Here is a 12,419-nt window from a genome sequence, read left to right as displayed (position 1 = left end):
GCTCATCAGAACTTTGTCTGGTTAGTTGGAGACTGAGTGGCTCTAATGATTGTACACAGCCTTTCAACACTATACTGCAGGCTAAAGTCTGGCTCAGGTTAAATGATCACAGGCTGTCATCTGAACCTTTATGATTTTAGGGAGAACTGGTTAATCCTCTGTGACCCAGTCAGTCTTTGGCCTCTCTTTTGAGACTGTCAGCAAAGGGTTTCTTTGTGATGGAGTTCACACTGTAGACCTCTGTACTTTAGGAACTGGACTGAGAACCAGCAGCTCCTTCAGATAGGCCGGGGTGGCCAACCTGTGGCTTCGGAGCCGCATGCAGCTCTTCAGAGGTTAATATGCGGCTCCTTGCATAGATACTGACTCCGAGGCTGGAGTTACAGATGCTAACTTTCCAATGTGCTGTGGGGTGCTCACTGCTCAACCCCCTGCTCTGCCCCAGGTCCTGCCACCACTCCACCCCTTCCCCCAAGGCCCCTGCCCTTTCCCCCAAGCCTGCCATGCCCTCATTCCTCCCCTTACCCTACCAGAGCCTCCTGCACACTGTAAAACAGCTGATCGTGGCAGGTGGGAGGCATGGGGAGGTAGGGGGAGGCGCTGATTGGCAGGGCTGCCAGTGGGCGGGAGGTGCTGGGGGCTGAAGGGGGTAGCGGTTGGGAGGCTGCTGGCATATTAATGTGGCTCTTCGGCAATGTTCATTGGTAAATTCTGGCTCCTTCTCAGGCTCAGGTTGGCCACCCCTGAGATAGGCTATCTAACAGCCACCTTCATATGCATCCTATGATGTAATCTACAAGTGCAAAGCCGGTGTTTAAATTTGTGTGCAGGCATTAGTGCTGAAGAAGCAGGCACACACAGGTGCTGGAATTCAGACAGGAGGCCAAGGTGAAACCCCACAGTGTTTGCTTCACTGTCCCAAGAGTCTGGAGTAGGATGGATTACTGGGGTAATGTGTAATCCAGACTGTGCTCTGGATGTTCTAATTTGTTGTAAGGCCCACTCTGAAAAGGAACAAGAATCTGACAGTCAGGACATGAAGGATACTATGCGATTCCTGATTCGCTTTCCATTTTCTGCCTGTAACAGGCAGTTTGAAAGCAGAAATTCAACAACCCATCTTACCAAGGCAATAATTGACTATTGTGAACTGAGTTAATTTACATTCGTAACTTTTAAAAGTTGCATTACTCCATTTAGTTCTCCAAACCAACTGTTCTCTTCATTTTTCAAGTGGCCTATAAACCTTCTGTTGCAAATAAAAACATCTTGGAAAAGAAGAAAAATGGAAGCAGAAAGGCAGCAGTAACCTGAGATCTTCACAAAACTGAAAGGCTCTATAACTTCATATTGTAGTCCTTAAACAATGCAGGGTTTTCATTATTGTGTTGATTATGCATGTTCATTATCAGCCTGTCTGTATCCCCAGGGAATATAAAGCATAGTGAATTCTTGGGCATTTGATGCCTTTGTTAAAATCTCATATTCTGAAGTGAATCTTTGTGGGTGAATTATTACAAGCAGATCCTTCTGCAAGTGTATTTAATCTTTTTTGTGCATATTTATATTTGTTGGTTTAGAGGATCAGTTATCTGCAGTTGATTCTCTGATTGATTCTATGAGTTTGGCTTATGAAGATGATGATGGGGAGACAACCGAAGACCTATTTAAACCCAGCAAAATCCCAAACCCTCAGTTTCAGAGGTTGTATCAGGTGAGATGATAAACCTGCAGGTTAAAACTTTTCCTGTTTCTACACACCCCTCCTTCTCTTTCTCAGAGTTGTATGAAAAGACTTGGATTGTGACAGGTGTAATTTAAATTAATTAATCCCTAGAAACTGAGTGGCTACTAGCTTGTGCTTTGCCACTGGCATCAATTTCAGACTGAATATTTCTAGCTCCCTGCATCATAAGGGTTTGAACAGGCAGTCTAAACAAAGCCTTATCTAAGGAAACCGAGGCCAGTCAGGATATGTTGGGCCGTTTACAAGTAAGGTATGTGCTTGAGAAACAGCTATATCTTCTTTCTAGGGATAGAACCCATGTTCTGTTTGCCACTGTAGACCAATTTATGCAGAATTGCCCACACAAACGCTGTCCTTCACTGCCCTTCTACTTGCCTGGTCCAGTGCAACATAATCAGTGCAGTATCCCTTGTTATTTATTTATTTTACTTGGCAACAAACTGAAAGTGTATGGCCAACATAAAATTTGTTTAGTATCAGATTTTTATACTGACAATGCATAACTGCATGATAGAAATTATTGCTGGGAAACTGGAAGTTCTAACAAACTGGGTAATAGTTGGGGCCTTTGTCCCTCAGGAAGGCAAGTTTGTTTTGTGTTTTGGCAAGGAGGAGGCAGTTAAAGAGGGGATGCCCCACTCCCCCTTCTTTTAGGCAGGGGCAGAGATTGACTTTAAATCTTGGGAGGGCCTTAATTCTTCATTGTCTACCCCAGCAAACTTTTAAAACATCCACCTGCACCATCTGCTGCTGCATCCAGCAGTTATAGATGAGTGTGTTAGCTTGATGTTTCTGCTAAAATGATCAGCTGTGAAACAGTTAACAGTGTTGATACTTAAAGTATCCTCATTGGGCTTCAGAGTTAACACATTTTAGAGATAAATGGAGCAGTTCACACTTGATTCAGAGCTATTGTTTCAAACTGTCTGCGTTTTGATTTACATTTGTTTCACATCTGAAGGTTTTCTTTGCAACCATGAAGGCAAGAGACTTAATTATGCCCCAGAATGTAAGGGTTCATTTTAAAAAAAGATGTGACAAATTCAAAAAGATGGGCAATTATGATACAATTTATGCAGCTGCATAATCATGGTATACACAGGGCCATGGATAGAATCTTGTTGAATGTGGGTTTCTGCTCTGAAAAGTGACTAAAATGGCATTGTGGGGTCCATCGTTACTGTGTCTCAATGATTCCAGATGAAATTTGCGCATTTTACAAGTTAAAAAATGTTTTTCCTACGTGTCTGCAAATTCAGCCTGGGTTCTGCGAGTCATCCTGCGTTTGTTCTTTTTACTGCATTGTCACCAGAAATAGAAGGTTCTGTGGGCCAAATTTTGTCTTCAGTGTCACAAGTGTAACTTGACTGTCTTGAAATCCTACCCTCAATGACCCATGCAGAACCCAGCATTCTATTCAAGTTCTGCCTACAGATTGATTGTACAGAATGCAACCGATTGCAAGATTTGGCTAGCAGAAGCTTTGATACTTCGTGATGATATTTGAGATGGAAAGACCCCAGCATGAGGCAAGCCCCAGTGGGAGTTTGCAAAGTTGAGAGGTAGAAAAAAAACAACCATGGTTTTATTAATAAATGGAACAATGTTTTGATGGAATTTCCTCTGCTTTTTACAGATAACATTTTAAACTCTTGCTTCAGTGGACAGTCATGTTTTGGAGATATCTTTGCTTCGTGTGTCATTGACTTCCAGAATATAGAATCATAGAATATTAGGGTTGGATGAGACCTCAGGAGATCATCTAGTCCAATCCCCTGCTCAAAGCAGGACCAGCACCAACTAAATCAGAATAATGGCATTATCCCAATGACTGATTTGAGAGTGCTGCTGGAGGGTCACTGTGTAACTGTAAACATTTTGGTTTTAGAGGAAGATAGAGGGAAAATAGGACTCCCTAGGAGAGGCTGCTATTGGTGGGGCATTCATTTTATTATTTATGCTAGTGGCCAGAGGTCCCAGTCAGGATTGGGACCTCATTGGGTACGTCTACACAGAAAAGAAAAACCCAGGGTTGGCCAATGCTAGCTGACTCAGGCTCGCAGGGCTCAGGCTTTGGGGCTGTTTCATTGCTGTGTAGACTTCTGGGCTCAGGCTGGAGCCTGGGCTCTGGGACCCTCCCATCCCACAGAGTCCTAGAGCCTGGATTCCAGCCCGAGCCCGGAAGTCTACATATCAATGAAACAGCCCTGCAGCCCCGAGCCCGTGAACTGAGTCATCTAGCACAGACCAGCTGCGGGTGTCTTGTTGCTGTGTAAACACACCCAGAGTGCTAGGTGATGTACTAACAAAATAAAATACAGTACCTGCCTCAGAAAGCTTACAGTCTAAATAGTAAGCCATAATCTACTCGTTCCTTTCTACTTATCTCCTAGTTCCTGCCATTTCGTGAGTATAGGTCTATTTTAGCACAGTTTCTAGGTAGAATCCTGAGTGTCATCTGACTACGCAGCCATGTAAAGTGCAGCAAAATTGCTCTTATTTTTGAATTTGCTGCCTAGCTGCACTCCAAAAACTAAACTTATATTTTTTTTTAAAAAAAGAGTTGTACCTGTTGATCGTATGGGTTGCCAAGAAAACCTTTACAATATGCTGTGAATATAACCAGTACAGTGATGTCTACATGAATCCACACACAGCCTGAGAAAATGCCTCTGAGAGAAGCAGGAACAGCCCCATTCATCTCACTGAGGTGTTACCTCGTGAGGGTATTTAAAATGAGTAGCGGTGAATGTTGACGTTGAAGCAGAAGCATTTAGATAAATTACCTTTTCATCTCTGGAAGCAGTGGCTGATATTGGTGTTGGTCCTGCTTTGAGCAGGGGGTTGGACTAGATGACCTCCTGAGGTCCCTTCCAACCCTGATATTCTATGATTCTATGATATGAGAGGGTGCAAAGGGATGGTAAATGGCTGTCAGAGTTTGCTGGAGTGGAGGATGAGGAATTCAATCCTCCCTCCCCAATACAAAAGCTTCAACTGCCTCCTTGATGCCAAAAAACCAAAACCAACTCCTGTATCTTCCTGGGTGGGAAATTGACTCTCCTATCTAGCTATCAAAGCCTCTAGCTTCCTTCAACATCTTCTGTGATGCAGTTATTTCTTTTCAGTACAGAAATCAGCAGCACATTGTAAATTTGGGGGCAGCGTACAATAAGATACATTTAATATCAAAATAAAGAAGTAATAAGTTACACCAGGCAGATTGTGCTGTACTGGGACTGGGTGAGCAGGAAATTAATGAGGGGAAGAGCTTGGATGAGAAGGTGCTGCATAATTTAAGGGTTTCTGCTGTACAATCCAGGCCTAATATCCCACATAGGACATTGCCCCTGTTTATATCTTACATTTAATTCACCCCGATGTAAGCACTGAGCCTGTAGGTGCTCCTGCACTGAGGTTTTTAGGCTGTGCAGCCATGGTGGGAGATTTCTCCAAAAAGGTCCATGTGGACATGGCTTTTGACTTGATGCAGAGGACAGGTGGCAGAAGGTAGCCAAGAGAGGTTGAAACAGCAAATGTGGGGCACTCTCATTGGAAATGAGACTGGAATAGATCTTTCAAAAGGTTGTATTAAACCAGTTACAAAAACAGATCTCACTTGAACTTCTAGACACCTGGAGGTTAGCCAGTGTCCTAACACTTTGAGGACCAACTGGTTCAGAAGCGTTTTGTTGAGGCTGTCTGCCTGCTGGTAGGGAAAGCAAGTCAGGACTCTTCCCTGCAGTCAGTCCAAACTGGCCCTGTCCATCTTACCTATCTAGGAGACCTTCATTCTGTATGCATCACTATGGAATCTGAGTTCCCTAGGGAGCCCTTTCACTGTGAATTGCCTCCTTCTGCTACCAAATCCTGATCCTTCCTTCACGCTAGGAATGCAAGGCACATCTGGGGTTTAAACAGAGCAGACAGTACAATGCTGACAGCTTACACAAATGGGAGAGTGAGCCTGGAAGCAGGGTAGCAGCATGAAGCTGCCTGGTTGCCAAGGGAAGTGGAAGAGGAATGTTAGGCTCAAAGGAAAGGGGAAGCAGAGTGGGAGGGACAGACTGAGATAGAAACTTCAGGATAAATACAGAGAGAGTTCTAACTATTTAGCTTAGGTGTTTCCAAGGTGTCTATCACCTCGCTGACCTGCTCCCTCACACGGCAGCCAGAAGCCCTCTTCCTTGTGGAACAGTCTCTTATCCTCTTATTCTAAGGGTTAAAATAACATCAAAAGCCTTCGCAAAAAGAAAAAGGGTACTTGTGGCACCTTAGAGACTAACCAGTTTATTTGAGCATAAGCTTTCGTGAGCTATAACTCACTTCATCGGATGCATGCATAAAGTGGCTGCTACTCTGAAACCTATCAAAAGCCTTGTCACACCCACAAAAGCAGCTGGGTGTAAATAAATGTAGGCAGCTCTTGCTTCTCAGTCCACCCTGTTACTGCAGCTAACTCACAGAGGACCTTAGGATACAGTAGCGTACAATACATATTCAAATCAGATTCACAGTGTCTTGCTTTCGTGAGTTTAATTCAGTCCCCTAACGCTGTTTTAATATTGTTTTTGTATTAAACGAGCCATGGCTACAGCTTCTAGCAACATCTTTATTCTTTTCCAAAATAATTATGCCTTAAATCATTACAAGTGTTTTTCAATCTGTTGTTTTGTGCGACTGTCTCCTTTTGAAAGTGTATGCTAATGCGGATTGAACTCTGAATGGCAGCATGAAAGAGCATCAGTATTGATGTGTAACATATGATAGGGATTGGTGTTATTGGCACCTCTTCAGCATGAATGTGGAGGGGGTTTTTTTTGTTTTTCTTTCTTAAATTGGGGTCATGCCTGACAGCCAACAAGGGAGCATAACTCTGTTTGCTTGGCATTTTGAATACTTACCCATACATTTACACCTAATATATATTGTACAGTGCATTTCAGTAGCAAATGTTCCTCAGATATACAAACATACATCTGCACTGGCTTCCCACTCATTTCATATCAATTCAAAAGTGCCTGCTTTGTTTTTAAAACTCTCCATGGAAATTCTTCAGCCCACCTCATTGACCTGGTCTCTCTCTGTCCTCCAGTTTATCTAGCACTGGCCTCCTCTTTGTCTACTGTCTTGACACTGTTGTGAAAGAACCTTCTCTTCCATAGCTCCTGCCATCTGTTCGAGCCTTCATGTGCCTCTGTCAGCCTCGTCCGTTCTCTCGCTCTTTTCAAATCTAATCTGAAAAAGTATCTATTTTCTTTTCCCCATGCTTTTAAATTTCTCTCTCTCTCCATTTGCATAGATACATAATGACTTCTGTTGTGAATATCCAGATATGATTGACCCAAGAGGAAATGTTTTCTTTGAGGGACAATAAAGCTTGATGTTTACTGAAGCAGGAAGTCAATGTATATATATATTGTTACCTGTATTCAGAATGTCTCCATCAGAAATATCTGAAAATCTCTCTCACATGACCATGAATTTAAACAGTCATTTCCTTTGAAACTAACATTTTAAAGGTAAATTGAAGTTGGGCAGCTGGAAGGAGAGAGCAACTGTTTAGTTCCTGGGAGTTAAGTAATAATTTTCACAGAATTTATTGCTGCCTTTGAGGATGCACTCCTTTGCTTGTCTGAGCTGTTTGGTTTATATTGTTATTGACCTGAGATCCTCTGGAAGTTTGTCTCATCATATGACTGTTTTCAGCCAATCTTGAGCCAGGATATTTCTCACCTATGTAGTAATATTTATTGTATAAAATTAAAAGATGTTTTGCCAATGTGGATGAATTGTAAAATACAACCTGAGAACCCTTCTCCTCACCAGCCCATTCATTATCCTGACAGTGCCTGCAGCATAAAGCTTTTCATCCTGACAAGCCGCTGCCACCCATTGAACAGCACCTTTTGGAAATGTTGGAGGTACCTCAAGAGGTGAGAGAAAAGTGCCAGGCTCCTCTTGAAAAAATAAAGGCACTTTTCCCCCTGAAAGATGCCGGCAAGAAGAAAGAACAGAAGACTGCTCAAGATGTCTTCAAAGACAAGTAAGTTGAAGGGGTTTTTATGGATTTTTTAAACTAAATTGTTCTTGAAGCATTTCAGACTGTTTTTGTTGAATATAGCAGGCTTGAAATACTTTGTACATGAGACCAATCACTTGTGGGTAGAATATCTTGTGATGCCAAACTGTCTGTAGATAGAGCACACTACCACCAGGTACTCTGTCTGTGCAGGATATTTGTTTTTGTTTTTTTGGTCCCAGTATCTAGTTCCCAGGGTGCAAGGGATTGTGAACCCTGTGGTCTGTGGAGACAACACATACAGTTTCATGTGTGAGAAATGGGAAGGAGTCTAAAAAAATCTGGAGAACGTGTACAATGTACATTGTTAATGTATGTATGTGTTTCGTTGTCGAATGAGTAGTAATAAAATGCTTTGAATAAGGACAACAAAAGGTCTCTTTCAGTTTAAGATCATATGCATTATAAATATTTCAGAAATATTTCATATTTAAACTAGTTTTCCATCTTGGTATGCTGTTTACTTTGTTCAATAGCTTCTATTAGAATGCCAAGTCAAAGGAAAAGCAGCTTGATTTTCATAATATAGTCTGCTATGTAATACGCAGTAATTTCTTGAAAGGCCAAGTCATTGTAGGCTCCTCCAAAGACTTATTCTGATCAACAGTTTTTAGAATAGAAATTGTTGCTGCTATTATTAACTATGATGTGTTTGCCTCACTTGTATTTGTACAGTTAATGTAGTTAGTCCTTTCTCTCACCCCTGGGGGCAAGGTCTCACAGTCCCCTCTGGACTTTGCTGTCTGTCAACTCTCTGGTTAGCTCAGATAGTCTTTCATCCCCTGGTGAAGGGTTCTCTGCAGCCATTTCCCTGTATTGTGCAGTAGAGCTCCTTCTGCCTGGCTGTTATGGGAAGATCACACTAAGACTTCTCCTGTCCCTGGTATCTAACCCAGGTTCTTCTTTGACCCTGGTCCTCTGCTTTTTCCTGCCTCTGTCTATGGGATTCTTATGTCTAGATGCCTTTAGATCACATGCTTGTTCCTAGTCATATGAGTTACAACTATGACTCCCAATTTCCAATGGCCAGAGTCTGTAACAGATGAACAGATCACCCGAGGATCAGTGCTCTGTTACAGATATATTTACCTTTAAACTACAGTATACAGAGGTGGCATTAAATTTTGGGGTTCCCAGTGAGGCTGATCTTATGATGTGTGTGAGTCTCCAGCTTCTTTCATATATATCCTGCTCTCCTTGTCCCTAGTTCATGGTCTTCAAAGTGTAAACTTTCTGGGACAATGCCAATAGTTGGAACAACCTCTTTCCTTTCCAGTTGCAATAGGAGGATCTACCTTCTGCCTACCACCACTGCCCTGGGAGAGCTGCTTCTGGTGTTGGAAGCCTTAAGAGCTGGTTCCCACAGCTGACCTATTTTCTCCCCTCAAGGAGATTTGATGGGCAGGTGCCGATTATTGTAAAGCACTGTGAAGTTTCTGTCAAAGTGCTAAGTATTATTATTATTCTACCACCGGTATTGGAACCAAATAACTTTATTGACATAATTTAAGGTTCTGACCTATATCATCTGAAAAGAGGAGATTTGGTCTGAAATCAACAAGATGAAATTCAATAAAGACAAGTGCAGAGTACTTCAGTTAGGAAGGAAAAATCAAATGCACATCTGCAATGAATGCTTAGGTCGTAGTACTGCTGAAAAGGGTCTGGGGATAATAGTAGATAGCCCATTGAATATGAGTCAGCATATTCAGAGTTGTGAGAGAGGCTGATATTTTGGGGTATATTAACAGGAGTGCCATATGTAAGACACAGGAGGTAATTGGCCTGTTCTGCTCCAGCTGAGGCCTCACTAAGGCCAAGTACTGTGTGCAGTTCTGGGCACCACATTTTAGAAAAGATGTGGATAAACTGGAGAGAGTCCACAGGAGAGCAACAAAGATTATAAAAGCATTAGAAAATCTGACCTATGAGGAAAGATTAAAAAAGTGGGTGTATTTAGTCTTGAGAGAGGAAGACCGAGTAGTGACCTGATAATAGTCTTCAAAGATGTTCAGAGCTGTTAGAAAGAGGACGATGATCAATTGTTCTCCATGTCCCCTGAAGGAAGGACAAAAGGTTATGGACTTAATCTGAAGCAAGGAAGATTTAGGTTAGATATTAGGAAAAAGTTTCTATTATAAGAGTAGTTAAGTTTTGGAATGGGCTTCCAGGGTAGGTTGTGGAATCCCGTCATTGGACGTTTTTAAGAACAGGTTGGACAGACACCTGTCAGGCATGATCTGGGTTTACTTGGTCCTGACTCAGTGAAGGGGGCTAGATTTGATGACCTCTTGAGGTCCCTTCCCACCTTACATTTCTGTGATTTGTAATTTGAGCTATCACTGTGTTCCTAACCTCTTAGTGTTTTTGGTACTGTAGGAGGTCTTAACTGAATCTGTCCTGTTTTGTACCATTGTTTGTATTTCAATGTCTAGGCATAGAATCATAGAATATTAGGGTTGGAAGAGACCTCAGGAGATCATCTAGTCCAATCCCCTGCTCAAAGCAGGAACAACACAAACTAAATCATCCCAGTCAGGGCTTTGCCTTAAAAACCTCTAAGGATGGAGATTCCACCACCTCCCTCGGTAACCCATTCCAGGGCTTCATCAATGGGATGAATTACACAGTGTGATGACCTTAGTTCAGGGGTGAGCAAACTACAGCACGGGGGCCACATCCGGCCCTCCAGATGTTTTAATCCGGCCCTCAAGCTCCTTCTGGGGAGCAGGGTCCAGGGCTTGCCTTGCTCCATGCGGCTCCCGGAAGCAGTGGCATGTCCCTCCTCCAGCTACTACGTGTAGGGGCAGCCAAGAGGCTCTGTTTACTGCCCCTGCCCCAAGCACCACCCCCACAGCTCCCATTGCCCGGGAACTGCAGCCAATGGGAGCTGCAGGAGCGGTGCCTGCGGACAGGGCAGCGTGCAGAGCCACCTGGCCGCACCACCATGTAGGAGCTGGAGGAGGGACATGCCACTGCTTCTGGGAGCTGCTTGAGGTAAGCGCTTCCCAGAGCTTGCACCCCTCCACCCTCCAAACCCCTCAGTCCTAGCCCAAAGCACCCTCCTTCACCCCCAACCCCTCATCCCCAGAGCCTGCACCCCAAGATGGAGCCCTCACCCCCCGTGCACCCCACCCCCTGCCTCACCCCACAGCCGCCTCCCACACCCTGAACTCCTCATTTCTGGCCCCACCAAGAGCCCGCACCTCCAGCCGGAGCCCTCACCTCCCGTACCCCAACCCCCAATTTTGTGAGCATTCGTGACCCGCCATACAATTTCCATACCCAGATGTGGCCCTCAGGCCAAAAAGTTTGCCCACCCCTTGCTTAGTTCTAAATGTCCTTCCTTTTGTCACTTTGAGTTAGTATCTGTAACATTTTTGTTTAGTAATAAATATTGAGAAGTAATTTTAAACAATTCTCATTTAGTACTTTGTGCCCTTTATTTTATTTACTCCTATTGAATATTCAGTTCCACTGTCGGTAATGCTCACCACTTCTTGTCCAAACCCAGATTGTTAAATACCTTGCTTTCTATTTCATTCACTGCTTTGTTTGTTGCCTGCTTACCTTTGTGTTAGCAGTATGGCAAGGTTTATTAATTCAGGATTAGAATTCTGGTTCTTCCTTTCTGTGTTCCAACCAGTAATATAAATACTTGGTACTTTTAACAGGTCAGTTTCACAAAGCTGAAAATTTTATGAGCCAGATCAACTGGGAGAACAAATTTAAATGGAAAAATGTGAACAATAATTGGAAACTGTTTAAGAACATTTTACTAGATGCCCAAAAAGCCATAATCCCACAGGTGAAAAAACTGGCCTCGTGTAGAGGGGAAGTAAAAGCAGCCAAGAAAAAAATCAGTGAATAACAAATAGAAAAAAGGGAATGTTGGTAGCAAAGAAAAATCTATGGCCAGCAGATTTAAGGACAAAAATAAAGTTTTAAAAATATATCAAAAACAAAAGACATTCTGCTACTGGTCTATTGCTAGATATGTCCAGTTCCTCTCTAGAGCTGAGCCATCAGTGGTGGATCCCCTGCTCATTAATTAATCGTTGGTACAACACATCAAGAGTTGTGGTGGATTCCCCATCACTGGAAATATTTAAATCAGGTTGGATTTTTTCTAAAAAATATATTAGAGTTGAAGCAGGAATTAATTTAGGGAAGATTGTGTTACACAGGAGGTCAGACTAAATGATCACCATTGACCCTTTTAGCCTTTAATTAATTAATGAAACTGTGAGAGAGATTTCTATTTCAAACTCACTAAAATTCAGAAACCTAAACTGGTATTAAGGAGAAGATGCACAGTGCTATTAAACATTTGGTTTTGATTTGAAAGAAACAGTACTTTTTTCTTTGATCTAAATGTAAGTGGTGTTTGTACAGTACTTTGCGTGTTGATTTGAGATATGTTATTGTTTATCACGGTCTTTTAAAATAAGGCATTATGTGTCATGTGAATGTCATCAGTACAGTTAGGACATTCCTTGGAGGGAAAAGTCCCAATATTGGCAGCATAGTCCAGTGGACTGGATACTGGACTTGCAGTCAGGAGACAGGGCTCCGTTCCTGTTTGTACCA

The 12,419-nt window shown here is 42.7% G+C and overlaps 1 protein-coding gene across 1 annotated transcript in view; it reads left to right on the top strand.

Annotated features, from left to right (window-relative positions):
• Positions 1 to 12,419, top strand: part of XRCC5 (X-ray repair cross complementing 5) — a 78,094-nt gene that overhangs the window by 30,424 nt on the left and 35,251 nt on the right. The window contains exons 13-14 of the mRNA XM_048869315.2: positions 1,581 to 1,714; positions 7,597 to 7,793. Coding sequence (XP_048725272.1) covers positions 1,581 to 1,714; positions 7,597 to 7,793 — 331 coding nt within the window. The remainder of the gene's footprint in view (positions 1 to 1,580; positions 1,715 to 7,596; positions 7,794 to 12,419) is intronic.

This window comes from Caretta caretta, chromosome 11 (genome assembly GCF_965140235.1).
Source record: "Caretta caretta isolate rCarCar2 chromosome 11, rCarCar1.hap1, whole genome shotgun sequence".
NCBI classification, from domain to species: Eukaryota; Metazoa; Chordata; order Testudines; family Cheloniidae; genus Caretta; species Caretta caretta.
The sequence above is the reverse complement of the archived record's forward strand: the minus strand, read 5'-3'. Positions and strand labels throughout refer to the sequence as shown.